The 19,788-nt window shown below is 43.0% G+C and overlaps 1 protein-coding gene across 3 annotated transcripts in view; it reads left to right on the plus strand.

Annotated features, from left to right (window-relative positions):
* tmem63c (transmembrane protein 63C) overlaps positions 1–16,144 on the plus strand; it is a 55,056-nt gene extending 38,912 nt beyond the window's left edge. For 2 of the 3 annotated variants that reach the window (XM_035752272.2, XM_035752273.2), the window contains exons 14-23: positions 4,112–4,265; positions 4,388–4,494; positions 5,140–5,226; positions 5,376–5,441; positions 5,551–5,713; positions 5,794–5,899; positions 8,554–8,721; positions 8,860–8,972; positions 9,262–9,351; positions 9,473–16,144. In XM_035752272.2, the coding sequence (XP_035608165.1) occupies positions 4,112–4,265; positions 4,388–4,494; positions 5,140–5,226; positions 5,376–5,441; positions 5,551–5,713; positions 5,794–5,899; positions 8,554–8,721; positions 8,860–8,972; positions 9,262–9,351; positions 9,473–9,688 (1,270 nt within the window). In that variant the 3' untranslated portion in view covers positions 9,689–16,144. The remainder of the gene's footprint in view (positions 1–4,111; positions 4,266–4,387; positions 4,495–5,139; positions 5,227–5,375; positions 5,442–5,550; positions 5,714–5,793; positions 5,900–8,553; positions 8,722–8,859; positions 8,973–9,261; positions 9,352–9,472) is intronic. The other variant, XM_052496843.1, reaches the window with a different exon arrangement.
* Positions 16,145–19,788: the final 3,644 nt, after the last annotated feature.

The following is a 19,788-nucleotide window of genomic DNA, read 5'->3' on the forward strand; positions in this document are numbered from 1 at the left end:
GTTGCATTAGCAATTTGTATTTCAGTTAGTAGCAAAGAGAGACAACGGCGTATCCCAGTCAGAGTAAGCTATTTTTTCCTCAATAAGTTGCTAGCAGTAAGGTCCACGCTAGTAACAGGCTTCCAAAGACGTTTGCACAGATTGAGATCACCGTTTGACGGCTCAAGCATACTGTAAATTGCCTTTGAAAATCAATTGCAGTGCGTTAATCTGTGTTACTTAACTTACTCTTACAAGAGGGCCATTCAACAATATAACCGATTAAATGAGATGGATTTTAGAATGATCGTTGTGTGGGATGTCTTAGAACTCGTTTTAAAGTCCATTTGAGATATAAAATAAAGTGATAACCATCAGCCCCTATGAGGTTACATACTGTTGAAGTCTGAAGTTTACATACACTTAGATTGGAGTCGTTAATACTCATTTTTCAACCACTACACAATTTTCTTGCTAACAATCTATAGTTTTGGCAAGTCGGTTAGGACATCTACTTTGTGCATGACACAAGTGATTTTTCCAACAGTGGTTTACAGACAGATTATTTCACTTATCACAATTCCAGTGGGTCAGAAGTTTACATGCACAATTGTGCCTTTAAACAGCTTGGAAAATTCCAGATAATGATGTCATAGCTTTAGAAGCTTCTGTTAGGCTAATTGACATAATTATTATTATTTTTAATTTTCCCCTTTTTCGTGGTATCCAATTGTTTTTAGTAGCTTGTCTCATCGCTACAACTCCCGTACGGGCTCGGGAGAGACGAAGGTTGAAAGTCATGCATCCTCCGATACACAACCCAACCAAGCCGCACTGCTTCTTAACACAGCGCCATCCAACCCGGAAGCCAGCTGCACCAATGTGTCGGAGGAAACACTGTGCACCTAGCAACCTTGGTTAGCGTGCACTGCGCCTGGCCCGCCACAGGAGTCGCTGGTGCGCGATGAGACAAGGACATCCCTACCGGCCAAGCCCTCACTAACCCGGACAACGGTAGGCCAATTGTACGTTGCCCCACGGACCTCCCGGTCGCGGCCTGATACGACAGAGCCTGGGCGCGAACCCAGAGTCTCTGATGGCACAGCTGGCGCTGCAGTACAGCTCCCTTAACACCACTGCGCCACCAGGGAGGCTTAATTGACATAATTTGTATCTATATCCACAGTAAAACGAGTCCTATATTGACATAACCTTCTAAGGTCTTCGAAAGCCCAGTTAACAAACAGATTACCGACCATTTCGAATCCCACTGTACCTTCTCCACTATGCAATCTGGTTTCAGAGCTGGTGGGTCCACCTCAGTCACACTCAAGGTCCTAAATGATATCATAACCACCATCGATAAGAGACATCACTGTGCAGCCGATGCATTCATCGACCTGGCCAAGGCTTTCGACTCTGTCATTCACCACATTCTTATTGGCAGACTCAACAGCCTTGGTTTCTCAATTTTTTTTCAGATTGCCTTGCCTGGTTTACCAACTACATCTCTGATAGAGTTCAGTGTGTCAAATCGGAGGGCCTGTTGTCCGGACCTCTGGCAGTCTCTATGGGGGTGCAATAGGGTTTAATTCTCGGGCCGACTCTCTTCACTGTATTCATCAATGATGCCGCTCTTGCTGCTGGTGATTCTCTGATCCACCTCTACGCAGACACCACTCAGTATACATCTGGCCCTTCGTTGGACACTGTGTTAACAAACCTCCAGACGAGCTTCAATGCCATACAACTCTCCTTCCGTGGCCTCCAACTGCTCTTAAATGCAAGTAAAACCAAATGCATGCTCTTCAACCGATCACTGCCCGCACCTGCCCCCCCGTCCAGCATCACTACTCTCGACGGTTCTGACTTAGAACATGTGGACAACTACAAATACCTGGGTGTCTGGTTAGACTGTAAACTCTCCTTCCAGATTCACATTAAGCATCTCCAATCCGAAATTAAATCTAGAATCGGCTTCCTATTTCGCAACAAAGCATCCTTCACTCATGCTGCCAAACATACCCTCATAAAACTGACCATCCTACCAATCCTCGACTTCGGCGATGTCATTTACAAAATAGCCTCCAACACTCTACTCAACAAATTGGATGCAGTCTATCACAGTGCCATCCGTTTTGTGAACAAAGCCCCATATACTACCCACCACTGCAACCTGTACACTCTTTCGTTCGGCCCTCGCTTCACTCTCGTTTCTAAACCACTGGCTCCAGGTCATCTACAAGTCTCTGCTAGGTAAAGCCCCGCCTTATCTCAGCTCACTGGTCACCATTGCAGCACCCACTCGTAGCACATGCTCCAGCAGGTATATATCACTGGTCACCCCCAAAGCCAATTCCTCCTTTGGCCGCCTTTCCTTCCAGTTCTCTGCTGCCAATGACTGGAACGAACTGCAAAAATCACTGAAGCTGGAGACTCATATCTCCCTCACTAGCTTTAAGCACCAGCTGTCAGAGCAGCTCACAGACCTGTACATAGCCCATCTGTAAACAGCCCATCCAACTACCTCATCCACATACTGTATTTATTTATCTTGCTCCTTTGCGTTCCAGTATCTCTACTTGCACATTCATCTTCTGCACAGCTACCATTCCAGTGTTTAATTGCTATATTGTATTTACTTCGCCACCATGGCATATTTATTGCCTTAACTCCCTCATCTTACCTCATTTCCATTCACTGTATATAGACTTATTTTTTCTACTGTATTAATGACTATATGATTTGTTTATTCCATGTGTAACTCTGTGTTGTATATGTCGAACTGCTATGCTTTATTTTGGACAGGTCACAGTTGCAAATGAGAAGTTGTTCTCAACTAGCCTACCTGGTTAAATAAAGGATAAATAAAAAAAACCTGAAAGGCCGCTCTGCAAGGAAAAAGCCACTGCTCTAAAACCGCCATAAAAAAAGCCAGACTACGGTTTGCATCTGCACATGGGGACAAAGATTGTACTTTTTGGAGAAATGTCCTCTGGTCTGATGAAACAAAAATATAACTGTTTGGCCATAATGATCATCGTTATGTTTGGAGGGAAAAAGGGGAGGCTTGCAAGCCGAAGAACACCATTTCAACCGTGAAGCATGGGGGTGGCAGCATCATGTTGTGGAGGTGCTTTGCTGCACTTCACAAAATAGATGGCTACATGAGGAATGAAAATGATATGGCTATATTGAAGCAACATCTCAAGACATCAGTCAGGAAGTTAAAGCTTGGTCAGGTCTTCTAAATGTACAATGACCCCAAGCTCCAGTTCCAAAGTTGTGGCAAAATGGCTTAAGGACAACAAAGTCAAGGTGTTGGCCATCACAAAGCCCTGACCTCAGTCCTATAGAACATTTGTGGGCAGAACTGAAAAAGTGTGTGTGAGCAAGGAGGCCTACAAACCTGACTCGGTTACACCAGCTCTGTCAGAAGAAATGGGCCAAAATTCACCAAATTTATTGTGGGAAACTTGTGGAAGGCTACCTGAAACGTTTGACCCAATTTGAACAATTTAAAGTCAATTCTACCGAATACTAATTGAGTCCATGTGAACTTCTGACCCACTGGGAATGTGATGAAAGAAATAAAAGCTGAAATATATCATTCTCTCTAATATTTTTCTGACATTTCACATTCTTAAAATAAAGTGGTGATCCTAACTGATCTAAGACTGGGAATTTTACGAGGATTAAATGTCAGGAATTGTGAAAAACTGAGTTTAATTGTATTTGGCTAAGGTGTATGTAAACTTACTACTTCGACTGTATCCCCCATTAGCCAATGAGACAATGCTCGCTGTGCTTCATGCCGCATTGGCTGTGTGTGTTTGTGCGGCAGGAGTGCTCCCTGGTGGTGTCACAGGCTCTGGGGTCGACCAGTGATTGACTGACTAACTGACTGTGTTTTATTTCATTAAAACGGAGCACTCGAGTGTGCTGTATCCAACCTGTTATCCACTCCAGTGTGGTTTGTTATTCCCTCCCACGTTAAGGGTTGTTTTTGTTGTATTCATACTTTGTGGATATAAACAGTAGTACAGATTAGTAGAGACAGGACGTGGAGAGGTCTGTCATGTCAGCCGTCCATCAGGATAGATCAGTGACCATGTTTTTCCTTCGTCTCCAGGGAGAACCTCTCAGTGTGTGGCTCCCGCTGGTGGCTCCGCAGCGTCCTGCTCAACATCCTCCTCTTCCTCATCCTCTTCTTCCTCACCACTCCCGCCATCATTGTCAACACCATGGACAAGTTCAACGTCACCCGGCCTGTGGACAGCCTGAGGGTCAGAGTTCATTCCTGAATTACAGTGCTTGAATGGTCCTAATGGGGTGATGGTGCTGTACAAAAGCAAATAAACTCAGTATTTCCAGAATGAACTCATGAGGTTTTGGTTTCTCCCCATAGAGCCCGATCATCACTCAGTTCTTCCCTACTCTATTGCTCTGGGCATTCTCTGTCCTGCTGCCCTTCATAGTCTATTACTCAGCCTTCTTCGAGTCTCACTGGACCAGGTAGAGTATTGCACTGCTTGCAGGCCCCAGCAGATACAGCTCAACCAAAGGCCCACTTCTGTCCCTGAAAAGACAAAACACTGTATTCATATTCCTCAGACCCTCTTCACTTGTTTTCTCGACACAATTACACACCTCTCACTGTTCTCTCACTGTTCTCTTTCTGTCTCACTGTGTGTGCTCTGTTTGCCTGCGTTACTTCTCTAGTCAGGTTGTCGTAACGATCTTCTGTGGAGATAATGACATGCAAAGTGGTCACGATACACTGAGGAGCAGAATAGCTCTGCATCCTGGAGGAGACAACCTCACACTGCACCTATGAGCACTGTCTCTTTACATAACCACCCACCCATATATTGTGAAGGACTTAATGCAAATCAATGTTTACTGTTATTGTGGAAGGCTCTGCTCGTGGTAATGAGCCCACTAAGTTGTTTGCATTTGAAACGTAATCATTAAATATGTGAGATGTTGCTTTTTGAATGTCGCGTGTGAGTGAGTGCGATTGTGTTTGTGTGAGCTTCTGTCATTAGTGTCTCCTGAAAGTATTTCATATTCTAACATGTACTACATGTCCAAAATATGTGTTGTGATGTCCAAAACATGTCCTCTGTTGTGATGTGGTCCATGTTGTGGGGTCCTCAGATCCAGTGAGAACCAGATCACGATGCACAAGTGCTTTGTACTGTTGGTGTTCATGGTGATCATCCTGCCCTCGCTGGGTCTCTCCAGGTATGAATATAGGAACGTACATGCTGACGTGTAACAGACCACTTATTGCTCACTGCTATGATCATTACAGAGACTGTGTATGATCCAGGATCCTGTGCTTCTGCTCTAATGTACATGTGCTTCTTTCCTCTCCTTTTGCCCTACTCTAGTCTGGATCTGTTCTTCAGGTGGCTGTTTGATGTCAACTTCCTGGAAGACAAGGATGTTAAATTGGAGTAAGTGTAACTGTCCAGGCCTCTACTGCTATGGTACCATCTGCGTAGCTCGCTCTGACAGAACTGCCATGGCAAACACACTTCTAAGATATGTCTCCTCTGTGTACAGGTGTGTGTTCCTGCCTGATAACGGTGCGTTCTTTGTAAACTACGTGATCACGTCCAGCCTGATCGGCACGGCCATGGAGCTGCTGCGTATCCCAGCTCTGATGGTGTATGCTCTGCGTCTCTGTTTGGCCAAGCCCGGGGCCGAGCGCATCCACGTCAAACGGGTGACAGGAGCAGTATTTGACTGTAGTATTTGTGTGCATCTTTGATTTATCAAATAACCTTTTTTTATTTTTATCTCCAGAGCCAGGCCTATGAGTTCCAGTTTGGTCTGGAGTACGCATGGACCATGTGCATCTATGCTGTTAGCATGACTTACAGTATCACCTGTCCCATCATCATGCCCTTTGGTGAGTGCGTGTGTGTGTAGGCTAAAGAAGCACGCTTGTCGTTGCTTCTCACATCCTTCCTTCCTATGTGTGTGTTTTGTGTGTCTCCTTCCTGTGTGTGTGCTCAGTGGAAACCTCGCTCCTGCTACTGTAACCCTGGTCACCTCTGCTGCCAGCCTGGTGCAGACTGTGAAGTGTATGTGCTGTAGTTCCAGACGCTCAGGCACAGCGAGTTGTGAGCCAGACGCCCACTCCACTTCTGTCACTTCTGCCGCTACGCTCCTCTATTTACTGCCGCTACTCTCCTCTATTTACTGCCGCTACTCTCCTTTATTTACTGCCGCTACTCTCCTTTATTTACTGCCGCTACTCTCCTTTATTTACTGCCGCTACTCTCCTTTATTTACTGCCACTACTCTCCTTTGTTTACTGTTGCTACTCTCCTTTATTTGCTGACGCTACTCTCCTTTATTTACTGCCGCTGCTCTCCTTTATTTACTGCCGCTACTCTTTTTTGTTTACTGTTGCTACTCTCCTTTATTTACTGCCGCTACTCTCCTTTATTTACTGCCGCTACTCTCCTTTATTTACTGCCGCTACTCTCCTTTATTTACTGCTGCTACTCTCCTTTATTTACTGCCGCTACTCTCCTTTATTTACTGCCGCTACTCTCCTTTATTTACTGCCGCTACTCTCCTTTATTTACTGCCGCTACTCTCCTTTATTTACTGCCACTACTCTCCTTTGTTTACTGTTGCTACTCTCCTTTATTTGCTGACGCTACTCTCCTTTATTTACTGCCGCTGCTCTCCTTTATTTACTGCCGCTACTCTTTTTTGTTTACTGTTTACTTTACTGCTACTCTCCTTTATTTACTGCCGCTACTCTCCTTTGTTTACTGTTGCTACTCTCCTTTATTTTCTGCTTTATTTGCTGCCGCTCTCCTTTGTTTACTGTTGCTGCCACTACTCTCCTTTATTTGCTGCCACTACTCTCCTTTATTTACTGCCGCTACTCTCCTTTATTTACTGCCGCTACTCTCCTTTATTTACTGCCACTACTCTCCTTTGTTTACTGTTGCTACTCTCCTTTATTTGCTACTCTCCTTTGCTGCTACTCTCCTTTATTTACTGCCGCTGCTCTCCTTTATTTACTGCCGCTTTATTTACTGCTGCTACTCTTTATTTACTGTTGCTACTCTCCTTTATTTACTGTTGCTACTCTCCTTTATTTACTGCCGCTACTCTCCTTTGTTTACTGTTGCTACTCTCCTTTATTTTCTGCCGCTACTCTCCTTTGTTTACTGTTGCTACTCTCCTTTATTTGCTGCCGCTACTCTCCTTTATTTGCTGCCACTACTCTCCTTTATTTACTGCCACTACTCTCCTTTATTTACTGCCGCTACTCTCCTTTATTTACTGTTGCTACTCTCCTTTATTTACTGCCGCTACTCTCCTTTATTTACTGCCGCTACTCTCCTTTATTTGCTGCCGCTACTCTCCTTTATTTGCTGCCGCTACTCTCCTTTATTTGCTGCCGCTACTCTCCTTTATTTGCTGCCGCTACTCTCCTTTATTTGCTGCCGCTACTCTCCTTTATTTACTGCCGCTACTCTCCTTTATTTGCTGCCACTACTCTCTTTTATTTACTGTTTGCTACTCTCCTTTATTTGCTGCCGCTACTCTCCTTTATTTACTGCCGCTACTCTCCTTTATTTACTGCCGCTACTCTCCTTTATTTACTGCCGCTACTCTCCTTTATTTACTGCCGCTACTCTCCTTTATTTACTGCCGCTACTCTCCTTTATTTGCTGCCGCTACTCTCCTTTATTTGCTGCCGCTACTCTCCTTTATTTACTGCCGCTACTCTCCTTTATTTGCTGCCGCTACTCTCTTTTGTTTACTGTTGCTACTCTCCTTTATTTACTGCCGCTACTCTCCTTTGTTTACTGTTGCTACTCTCCTTTATTTTCTGCCACTACTCTCCTTTGTTTACTGTTGCTACTCTCCTTTATTTGCTGCCGCTACTCTCCTTTGTTTACTGTTGCTACTCTCCTTTATTTTCTGCCGCTACTCTCCTTTGTTTACTGCCGCTACTCTCCTTTATTTGCTGCCGCTACTCTCCTTTATTTACTGCTGCTACTCTCCTTTGTTTACTGTTGCTACTCTCCTTTATTTACTGCCGCTACTCTCCTTTATTTGCTGCCGCTACTCTCCTTTATTTACTGCCGCTACTCTCCTTTATTTGCTGCCGCTACTCTCCTTTATTTGCTGCCGCTACTCTCCTTTATTTACTGCCGCTACTCTCCTTTGTTTACTGTTGCTACTCTCCTTTATTTACTGCCGCTACTCTCCTTTATTTGCTGCCTTCTACTCTCCTTTATTTACTGCTGCTACTCTCCTTTATTTACTGCTGCTACTCTCCAGGCCTTGACACCTGCCTTCCACATTGTACCAGGCCTGCGCCCTGCTGCATGCTGTCTTTAACCTGTTATTCATTCTGTAGCCCTGAGTTGGGGTCAATTCCATCTAAATTCTAGTAAATTCCGAAGTCAGCCGACAGAAATGGGAGTGTAATTGACCTCAACTATGCTTTAGACTGAAGTTAACACTTTACAATAGGTGATTGGCTGCATATGTCCTCATCAGTCAGCTCGGTGTATGTCTGTCTCTCAGGGCTGCTCTACCTGATCCTGAAACACATGGTGGACCGTTACAACATCTACTATGCCTACGTGCCCACCAACCTCAACCAGCGCATCCACACTGCAGCCATCAGCCAGGTCATCGTGGCGCCCATCCTCTGCATGTTCTGGCTCCTGTTCTTCTCTGTGCTCAGGCTGGGTACTTCCTGGTTCATGTTACCATAGCCTATCAAACAGACCGATACATGTGGGTTACCCACTGTTAGTCAGACATAGCTTAGTGAGTCGTCATATATGGTGATGTGGTCTTGATTGTGGTTCTTCTCTTGTGCTCCAGGCCCAATGCGTCCCATCACCCTCTTCACATTTGTATCGCTGCTCTCCTGCCTTGTCTTCTCCCTCTTCAGCTTATGCCTTAGGAAACAGCCTGACAAGTCATCAAGCTACCAGGTCAGAGATAGTATGAACAATGGGACATAGTGCTGTACTGGTGTTATTGCTAGCACAGCCTTAGTTTTTGGCAAACTCTATGTAATGTAATTTATTAAGCCTAAGTACCTCAACCTTGGGCTATGTCTTTATGAGATGTGGTATTTAAGCATCTGCTGTCGCAGTGCAGCTATGCTCTTTAGATAAATCCCTATAATTTCAGTGCGAGATTATTATTGACACTTCCCCCCGGTGGGTGTAGAGTACTGGCCCTCAATGGCTTAATTATCACTGTCCCAATGTGTTTCAGATGTTTGACCAGATGTCTGCTGACCAGCCAGCAGAAGGGGCCTTCACTGATGCAGAGAGAAGCTCCACCCCCTCCACCACCCCCTCCAATGTACCTGCCTTCATTCACACCACTCTCAATCCCTGTACAATAAGCTCATAACTACTATATATGTATGAGTCATTTCAGTTTTAGTAATTAGTAACTTCTTTCTCTGTGTCTCTCCCCTCAGCTGTTTGTGGCATCTGTGTTGCTGGAGCCGGAGTTAGGCCTGACCCCCATGCCCTCGCCAGCTCACCAGAGCTACGGGACTATGGCCAGCTCCCAGGACAGAGAGGAGCAAGAGGAGGAGGAAGACCAGGTTGAGACTGTCGAGACAGAGCTCCAGGACTCTCCAAACCCCTATTACTCCAGCCCCCTCATGGACAGCCCAGTGGGCTACCAGTGACTCACCCCCCTCCCTAACCTCCATACCGTCTCCTATTTGTAAGAGAGAAAGATGTTTTTTTTAAACCCTTGTTTTACCCTCTTCCACATCCAAGCCCCTCTGACTGTACAATGTTTGTGAGGGACCCTTTTGGATTTTGTGTTTGGAGGTTCTTTGGAACCAAAGGCTGAAATAGGTTCTTCCCCAGCCCAGTGGAGGGGATGTGGGGGCTTCATCTTAAATAAACAATACGGAGGATACTTCAAACAAAAGTGCATCTCTAGTTTTCTGACTACTTCATGTCTCCATTTTTTCCCCTCTATAAGTGAATGAACTTTACCATACTGTATGTGACCTGACTGGGAGTGACTGTGTAGTGAAGGACACTATCTTTGTGTACCACTGGGAAAGAAGTAGGGATGAATTTCACCAGTTCAGTGGGTTTTAACCCAACGACCCTACTAGACAGAGTGGTCTTGGCTCTGGGGGATCTGGCTCTAGTGGAGTAGAGCTCTGTGAGGCAGGGCTGCGGGTCGGGATCAAGCCATCTGCAGTGGGAGAACAGGACAGACGGAGGGAAGGCAGAGTGGAACTCCGATCTCTATCACCCTATGGAGGGGAAGGGACAACGGGTCTGATACTATTGCATTTATTGTCAAGGTTCTTGTTTTTGCTCTTCTGTACTGTCAGTTGTATGTGATATTATTGTGCTGAGGGGCGGACTGTGTGTATTGTTTAATAATTTATGTATAGTGCCATCCCTTTTTATTAATGTTTATCAATGACTGTTATTATGAGAACATCATAGTTGTGGAAATGGGAGAAAAGATTTCAAAACAGAAAACAAAAAGGAGTACTCTTATTGGACAAGTTCAGGGAGCACCTGAAGTCCTCAATTTTTAGAACATTATCTCCAATTGACTTGGGTTTTAAAACGTTGTGCGTAAAGGTCCGGCCGCAAAAATAGTCTTGAAAAGATACTAGTAGTACCCTATTGCATTATGGTTTCAGTAGTCCAAACCAGTCGTCCGCTCCACTGCATGTTGCGAACGTATACATTGTAATACTCCATGTCCACCCATCAAACTAAAGACTCGGCTGACCTCACTGTTTGATTCAATCATACAGTAACCTTTGCTAGTTTTGTATTGCAAGTGTTTTGCTGCTCGGGGGAGAGGTTTCCATGCCAAACTAAATGGAAACTGATTGAGTTTTGTCATTGTGCTCTCTTGCTGTGCCTTGAAGAAAAACTCACTATGTTGCATGGACTGAACTGAAGAGCAGGGAAAAGCGGGAGACCGATTCAAACAAACACGCATATGTGCGCATTCTGGTCCATAGTTCTATCCAACGCAATTGATAGCTATTATCCTACTCCCTACTTTATGTGAGCAGCCATCTTCCTGTGTACTGTGTGTCATACAGTTCCTTCAACCAATAGACAAGCAGCAGACCTGGGTTCAATAAAGTACATGCATATAAGTCTTTAGTAAAAGTTGTATTTTCTGAGTTTTGAATATTTTCTAATGTAGCTGAATGTTACTACCTTTTCTTGAAGTATTAGAAAGTATATTCTAATAGTTTCCTATAAATAGCCTACTTTTTTGACATGCTTATTTCCAAATACATTTATAAAAACATTTAAAAAATGTAACCTAAAGGACAAGGTTCGAATGCATGGAGTATTTAAATGCACTTGTCTGTGTATTTGATGATTTTCAAGTACATGCCAATACTTCCAAATACATTCAAATATTGAACTACTCATTTTCAAGGAAAACACCGACATACTTGCTTCAAAATGTCTTTGAAAGTCATCGAAATAGTCTTTGAACCCAGGTCTGTCGAACAGTGTGCTCCGCAAACCACCGAGCTAATGATGTTGACTCATTATGTGCAGACTATTTGCTAGTCTGATGGGGTTTTTCAATGGAAGCATTTGGATTGTGGTTTAAGGTGCCTTGTTGTCGGTGTCTTTGCAGTTTCTAACTGCTGTATTCTGTGATCATATATTCAAGCTCTTTGTCGATGATATAATGGGATTTGAACGTTGATTCTCTGGTGTCTTTTCCCTTCCTATGAGTTGATTATAAGCTGTAGTTACGGTACCAGTCAAAAGTTTGGATACATCTACTCATTCAAGGGTTTTTCTTTATTTTTACTATTTTCTACATTGTAGAATAATAGTGAAGACATTAAAACCTATGGAATCATGTAGTAACCATAAAAGTGTTCTTCAAAGTAGCCACCCTTTGCCTTGATGATAGGTTTGCACACTCTTGGCATTCTCTCAGCCAGCTTCATGGGGAATGCTTTTCCAACAGTCTTGAAGGAGTTCCCATATATGCTGAGCACTTGTTGGCTGCTTTTCCTTCACTCTGCGGTCCAACTCATCCCAAACCATCTGAATTGGGTTGAGGTCTTGTGATTGTGGAGGCCAGGTCATCTGATGCAGCACTCCCATCACTCTCCTTCTTGGTCAAATAGCCCTTACACAAACTGGAGGTATGTTAGGTCATTGTCCTCTTAAAAAAAACAAATGATAGTCCCACTAAGCGCAAACCAGTGGGTTGGCATATCGCTGCAGAATGCTGTGGTAGCCATGCTGGTTTAATTGTGCCTAAAATTCTAAATAAATCAGTGTCACCAGTGTCACACCATCACACCACCACCTCCATGCATCACGGTGGGAACCACATGACATCAAGGCAAAGGGTGGCTACTTTGAAGAATCTCAAATATAAAATATATTTGGATTTGTTTAACACTTTTGTTTGGTTACTACATGATTCCATTTGTATTATTTCACAGTTCTAATGTCTTCACTATTATTCTACAATGTAGAAAATAGTAAAAAAAAATATAGAAAAATCCTTGAATGAGTTGATGTGTCCAAACTTTTGACTGGGACTGTATGTTTTGTCATGTCATCATTCATATATTGTGGTTTTTGGTTTTTCCTGAACCCAAAGGAAGCTACCGAATGTATATAATAGTACTCCAAAATTCAAACGGTATAATTGTCAACCTAAGAAATGTCCAGTGTACTTTAGTGCAGCCCTGTGAAGGTAGTAATTTTATAGTCATTGAAGTATATTCTTGATATACTCTGTCTTTTTGAAATAGTGTTTGTCAGAAGTGATTTTGAGAAATGGAGGGAATATCGCGCACCAGCGACTCCTGTGGCGGGCTGGGCGCAGTGTGCGCTAGCCAAGGTGGCCAGGTGCACAGTGTTTCCTCCGGCGCATTGGTGCGGCTGGCTTCCGGGTTGGATGCGCACTGTGTTAAGAAGCAGGTTGGGTTGTGTATCGGAGGACGCATGACTTTCAACCTTCGTCTCTCCCGAGCCCGTACGGGAGACAAGATAGTAGCTACTACAACAATTGGATACCACGAAATTGGGGATAAAAAGGGGTAAAATAAAAAATAAAAAGAAAGAAACCTAGAGAGGAACGAGGCTATGTGGGGTGGCCAGTCCTCTTCTGGCTGTGCCGGGTGGAGATTATAACAGAACATGGCCAAGATGTTCAAATGTTCATAAATGACCAGCATGGTCAAATAATAATAATCACAGGCAGAACAGTTGAAACTGGAGCAGCAGCACGGCCAGGTGGACTGGGGACAGCAAGGAGTCATCATGTCAGGTAGTCCTGAGGCATGGTCCTAGGGCTCAGGTCCTCTGAGAGAGAGAAAGAAAGAGAGAATTAGAGAGAGCATACTTAAATTCACACAGGACACCGGATAGGACATGAGAAGTACAGCGGTTCGTTGCTCCAGAGCCTTTCCGTTCACCTTCACACTCCTGGGCCAGACTACACTCAATCATATGACCCACTGAATAGATGAGTCTTCAGTAAAGACTTAAAGGTTGAGACCGAGTTTGCGTCTCTCACATGGGTAGGCAGACCATTCCATAAAAATGGAGCTCTATAGGAGAAAGCCCTTCCTCCAGCTGTTTGCTTACAAATTATAGGGACAATTAGGAGGCCTGCGTCTTTTGACCGTAGCGTACGTGTAGGTATGTACGGCAGGACCAAATCAGAGAGATAGGTAGGAGTAAGCCCATGTAATGCTTTGTAGGTTAGCAGTAAAACCTTGAAATCAGCCCTTGCCTTGACAGGAAGCCAGTGTAGGGAGGCTAGCACTGGAGTAATATGATCACATTTTTTGGTTCTAGTCAGGATTCTAGCAGCCGTATTTAGCACTAACTAAAGTTTATTTAGTGCTTTATCCGGGTAGCCGGAAAGTAGAGCATTGCAGTAGTCTCATCTAGAAGTGACAAAAGCATGGATACATTTTTTTGCATCATTTTTGGACAGAAAGTTTCTGATTTTTGCAATGTTACGTAGATGGAAAAAAGCTGTCCTTGAAACAGTCTTGATATGTTCTTCAAAAGAGAGATCAGGGTCCAGAGTAACGCCGAGGTCCTTCACAGTTTTATTTGAGATGACTGTACAACCATTAAGATTAATTGTCAGATTCAACAGAAGATCTCTTTGTTTCTTGGGACCTAGAACAAGCATCTCTGTTTTGTCCGAGTTTAAAAGTAGAAAGTTTGCAGCCATCCACTTCCTTATGTCTCAAACACATGCTTCTAGTGAGGGCAATTTTGGGGCTTTACCATGTTTCATTGAAATGTACAGCTGTGTGTCATCCGCATAGCAGTGAAAGTTAACATTATGTTTTCGAATGACATCCCCAAGAGGTCAAATATATAGTGAAAACAATAGTGGTCCTAAAATGGAACCTTGGGGAACACCAAAATTTACAGTTGATTTGTCAGAGGACAAACCATTCACAGAGACAAACTGATATCTTTCCGACAGATAAGATCTAAACCAGGCCAGAACTTGTCCGTGTAGACCAATTTGGGTTTCCAATCTCTCAAAAAGAATGTGGTGATCGATGGTATCAAAAGCAGCACTAAGGTCTAGGAGCACGAGGACAGATGCAGAGCCTCGGTCTGATGCCATTAAAAGGTAATTTACCACCTTCACATGGGGTCTAAAACCAGACTGAAGCATTTTGTATACATTGTTTGTCTTCAGGAAGGCAGTGAGTTGCTGTGCAACAGCCTTTTCTAAAATTCTTGAGAGGAATGGAAGATTCGATATAGGCCTATAGTTTTTTATATTTTCTGGGTCAAGGTTTGGCTTTTTCAAGAGAGACTTTATTACTGCCACATTTAGTGAGTTTGGTACACATCTGGTGGATAGAGAGCCGTTTATTATGTTCAACATAGGAGGGCCAAGCACAGGAAGCGGCTCTTTCAGTAGTTTAGTTGGAATAGGGTCCAGTATGCAGCTTGGAGGTTTAGAGGCCATGATTATTTTCATCATTGTGTCAAGAGATATAGTACTAAAACACTTGAGTGTCTCTCTTGATCCTAGGTCTTGGCAGAGTTGTGCAGACTCAGGACAACTGAGCTTTGAAGGAATACGCAGATTTAAAGAGGAGTCCGTAATTTGTTTTCTAATAATCATGATCTTTTCCTCAAAGAAGTTAATGAATTTATCACTGCTGAAGTGAAAGCCATCCTCTCTTGGCGAATGCTGTTTTTCAGTTAGCTTTACGACAGTATCAAAAATACATTTCGGATTGTTCTTATTTTCCTCAATTAAGTTGGAAAAATAGGATGATCGAGCAGCAGTAAGGGCTCTTCGATACTGCATGGTACTGTCTTTCCAAGCTAGTTGGAAGACTTCCAGTTTGGTGTGGCGCCATTTCCGTTCCAATTTTCTGGAAGCTTGCTTCAGAGCTCGGGTATTTTCTGTGTACCAGGGAGCTAGTTTCTTATGAGAAATATCTTTAGTTTTTAGGGGTGCAACTGCATCTAGGGTATTGTGCAAGGTTAAATTGAGTTCCTCAGTTAGGTGGTTAACTGATTTTTGTCCTCTGAGATGTTCATAGTGGAGAGCACCACAATAAAACCAGTTTGAATAGAGAAGCCCCAACCCAGAAGTCCCCTAAGATCACCAAACGTGTGCTCTGAATTCAGCAGGTTTTTACACAGGTCATACAGTTCTTTAACATGTTCTTATAAGAAAAGAATCATGTTTTTACACAGGTCATACAGTTCTTTAACATGTTCTTATAAGAAAAGAATCAGGTTTTTTTTATGATGGTCACAACAGTTGATTCCATTTCATTTCAGGTAATCATGTGCAAACATCAAAAAGTTCAAGAACCAAACTTTCTTCATGTCCCAATAACATTGCGAGAAGGATATGTACTTGTAAAACCCACAGATTTGATGCTAAATGAGCTCTATTGTTCCTCTGTCATTTGTGCTCATACATCAGATGCTCTTCACATGGGCGCTCCGGCTCTGTTTTGGGAATACAGTGGTTTTCCAGACTTTGCTCAAGCTCTTATTTTCGTCCTTTACGGGAAACTGCTGTGTTCTTTCTGAAATACTACTTATAGATTTCTCTGAAGCATCTACTTTCGCAGGGAAATAAAGTAAAACTAACATTATGTCATCTTGATGAAAATGGGTGGCTTGTTTTTTTTTATTGAGACCTGAGGTTGAGGAACCGTGGGACAGTGTGTGTGTGTAGTAGTGACCTCCATCTGACCGACAGGCCTGAGCTGTTCTCTGTGTCAAAAGTCTTTTGAAGTGCTGTGAGTTCAATTAAAACTGAATCTGTTGCTGCCACGCATCTTGTGCTACAGGCTCCTTATTCCCTCTCTGTCTGCTGTGGTCTGTAGGGAAGGGCACGGAGTCACAAGTTCAGCAGAAGGCACAGAGGTTCTGGTCAAGGAAAAATCAAAGGGGCGACTGCAGAGAGCTAACCAAGCTTTTATAGTGGATTTTTACAATCTGGTTTCTCTTGTTGTCCGTGAGAAAATGTAGCCTACAAGTGACCGAGGCTCATTGTCCAAGCACATTTGGATATTCAGCAATGCGTGCAAGTTTCTCACACATGGTCCAAGAGAAGAAAGAATATCTCACACTGAGCATACAAAACATTAAGAACACCTGTTCTTTCCATGACAGAGTGATCAGGTGAATGTTAGGACCCCTTGTCGATGAAGTGGTTTTAACAAGTGACAATCAGTATTCGGGTATTTGAACCACCTTGTCGGCTCAGGTATTGTTCTCAATCTGTTGTCCTCAAAGGTTCTGATTTGTAAGATTATGATGTATGTGCCATACTTAACATTTTGGCATGTTTTCTAAATCACCAGTTTTGTCAAAATGAATTTGTCAGCCTGTCGCTGCTGAATCAAAGTTGTGTGGGGAATGAATTCCACTATGGCTCTCTGCTGATCAGATTTGCACCCCAATGGTCATGAATTTGCCTGGCCAGAGAGTTTAATTTGGCAGACAGAGCTGCAGAGACTGGGTTAATGTATGCAGGTGCTCACCTCCATGATGGCCCATTTTCTGGAGGAGTACTGCATACAAACTAGCCCGGGGACAAGCATGTGTGTATACTGGAGACCTCATTGGTCCCGTAAACTTCATGTCGGGATTGTAGTTCGAATGGGGGCAATTAGTTGATCTGTCGCCAGATCAGGGTAGAGGAGGAGGAGAGCTGAGACTCCAATGCCAGTGAATAACATCGCTCTTAGTGCTGTGTAGAACTTGCCTCAGCCTCCCTAAGATCTACACTATCACTTATAATGAATTTACAGAGACTTTAAGATAAAAACATGTTATTCTGATTTATATATTTCAGCTTTTATATGGGATAAGTGTAGTGTTTTATCAGAATCCCAATTAGGTACTGCTAAAGCAGCAGCTCCTCTTCTTGGGTTCCACACAAAACATAAAACATGACAATGCAGAACATTAATAGACAAAATCAGAACGACATACATTTAAAATAAGAATATACACTTTCATACATTCATACCTTGGCATTCCATGCATCATGTGCTCATTATAATGGTAATACTGCAGCCATTCATTTTCCCATACATTGCGATCATTTGCTCTACTGTTACAATTGCTTTTGTCTAAGCAGGTCCTGATATCCTAATCTCACAGCATCCTTGCATCTTGATATCCTCACAGCATCAGTTGTTCGTAAACACCAGAGAGAATCTCACAGCAGGAGCCATCCTTGTCCTCGGTTCTTCCGTTTGACGTCAATACTATGCATAATCATGTGGTTCATAGATGCTGCACACCACGTCTTTTCAATGTGGATAATTGGGTCATATTAGGTAAATATGTTCCAACCTATATTCATCCATTTAGAAAAAGACAGCCAAAAGTTTGCTGGATTCCCAATGCTATGCTTTCAACCATCTGAAAGCACAACTAAATTCCAACGTAAAATCAATGTCCGATTTTTGGTTTAGTTGTCTCAAAAATGTGTTACCACTGCACTCTCAGACATCTAAAAGCACAACAACGTTCAAATAGGAATACAATGTCAGATATTTTGTTTATTTATACAACAACTTAATGTGTATCACTGTGCTTCATCTAATAGCACAGCCAAATGACCTGGGTTGCAGTTGTGATTACATTAAAGTAGGCCTACATGGCATGTGATCAATGCCGTTTGAGGTTCTGTGCAGATTTTTATAGCAATTGTAAAGATTTCCACAGACCTTGCGACCTGCAACACTTTCTATGATTGCATAGAACATTTATGGTTACAGTAACCTCAAAATGTGGCAATGGATGTCTTACTCTTCAGGTTGAATAAATATTGTTACATTCATTTATAAGGTGGCCTTAACATTAGGGTATTTACCTTAGAGATCTTATTAAATTACTTTAATTTCCATTTCTATGCTATTTACTGTCTTAAAGTAATATTGAATTGTGTTTTTTTGACATCTCCTTTAAATGTTGATATTTTGTTGTATCTACTGGTTGGATAGTTCCATCTTAGCCACTGGTGAAGAAGGCACAACAGTGACTCTTTAATTAACCTCAGGAGGCTGAAGAAATGTGGCCTGTCCCCGAGGGACCTCACAGTGTCCTACAGGAGCACCATCGAGAGCATACAGCCTGGTATGGCAACTCCACCGCCACTGACCGCAAGGCACTACAGACAGTGTGACAAAAGCCCCATTGGGTGCACACTGTCCCTTCTGGACACCTACAACACCAGGTGTCGCAGGAAGGCCAAGAAGATCATCAGGGAACCCAGCCACCCAAGCCATGCATGCCCTGTTCTCCCTGCTTCCATCACTCAGACGCGGGCAGTACAAGAGCATCATGGCTAAAACTGACAGACTGGCCAATACCTTCTACCCCCAGACCATCAGACTGCTGAATAGCTACCACCAATCAGCTACCTGCTCCCCTTGTCCCCTTCCTGCCCTCCCGGACATACATTTTTGGGGGGGTTGAGAGGGAGATGTGAGTCTAACATAGCATTTGTAAAGTTGTAGACAAGGTAATAGGCTATTTACCATATTGCAAAAGGGATATTGAATTGTGCTTGGATAGATCCATCAGTGCCACCTGAGTCTGGCTTTAGCTTGTCTACAAATTCATCATTTTATATGTTGAATTCACATCTCCTTTTCAACCAAAAACCTAAGTTAAAGAATAGGACTAAATCAAATCAAATCAAACTTTAAATGCACTTAATATAGAGTTTGATTTAATCCTATTCTTTAACTGTTGGTTGAGATGTGAATCCAACATACAGTACATATTATTAACTTGTATATTCCATTTGAAATCAACCAAAGCTGAAAATGCTAGGCCTATGTACTGTCTATATTTGGTTGAATTCTGGGCTTAATGTAAACAAAAGCTGTTGACATCCCAAATGCTAAAACCCTGGATGGGAGACTGAAGAAATAAGGTATAGAATACCTCTCCAGTATTAGGTGCTGTTCAGCCCGAAGTCTTTTTCTTATAGTGGATATTACATTGATGATCTGACATTGTTTCAAAGGTACAAATTCAAGATTTTTAGTCAAATTTAGTCTATGTTGAAAATTTGTTATAGAGAGAAAGAGAGAGAGAGAGAAAAATAGGCCTGACATTTTCCGCTATCACCACAGGCAACTGCTTGGAGCACGCTTCTTAGTGAAAGGTGAATTCCTTTGGGTGTGTGGCACAGAACTTTTCCCCTCTTATCGCCAGATGCTCAGAATATAATATTATCATTCCCCCACAGCTTATGCTGCCTCCTTAGTTT

Source organism: Oncorhynchus keta, chromosome 35 (genome assembly GCF_023373465.1).
Source record: "Oncorhynchus keta strain PuntledgeMale-10-30-2019 chromosome 35, Oket_V2, whole genome shotgun sequence".
Taxonomy (NCBI): Eukaryota; Metazoa; Chordata; class Actinopteri; order Salmoniformes; family Salmonidae; genus Oncorhynchus; species Oncorhynchus keta.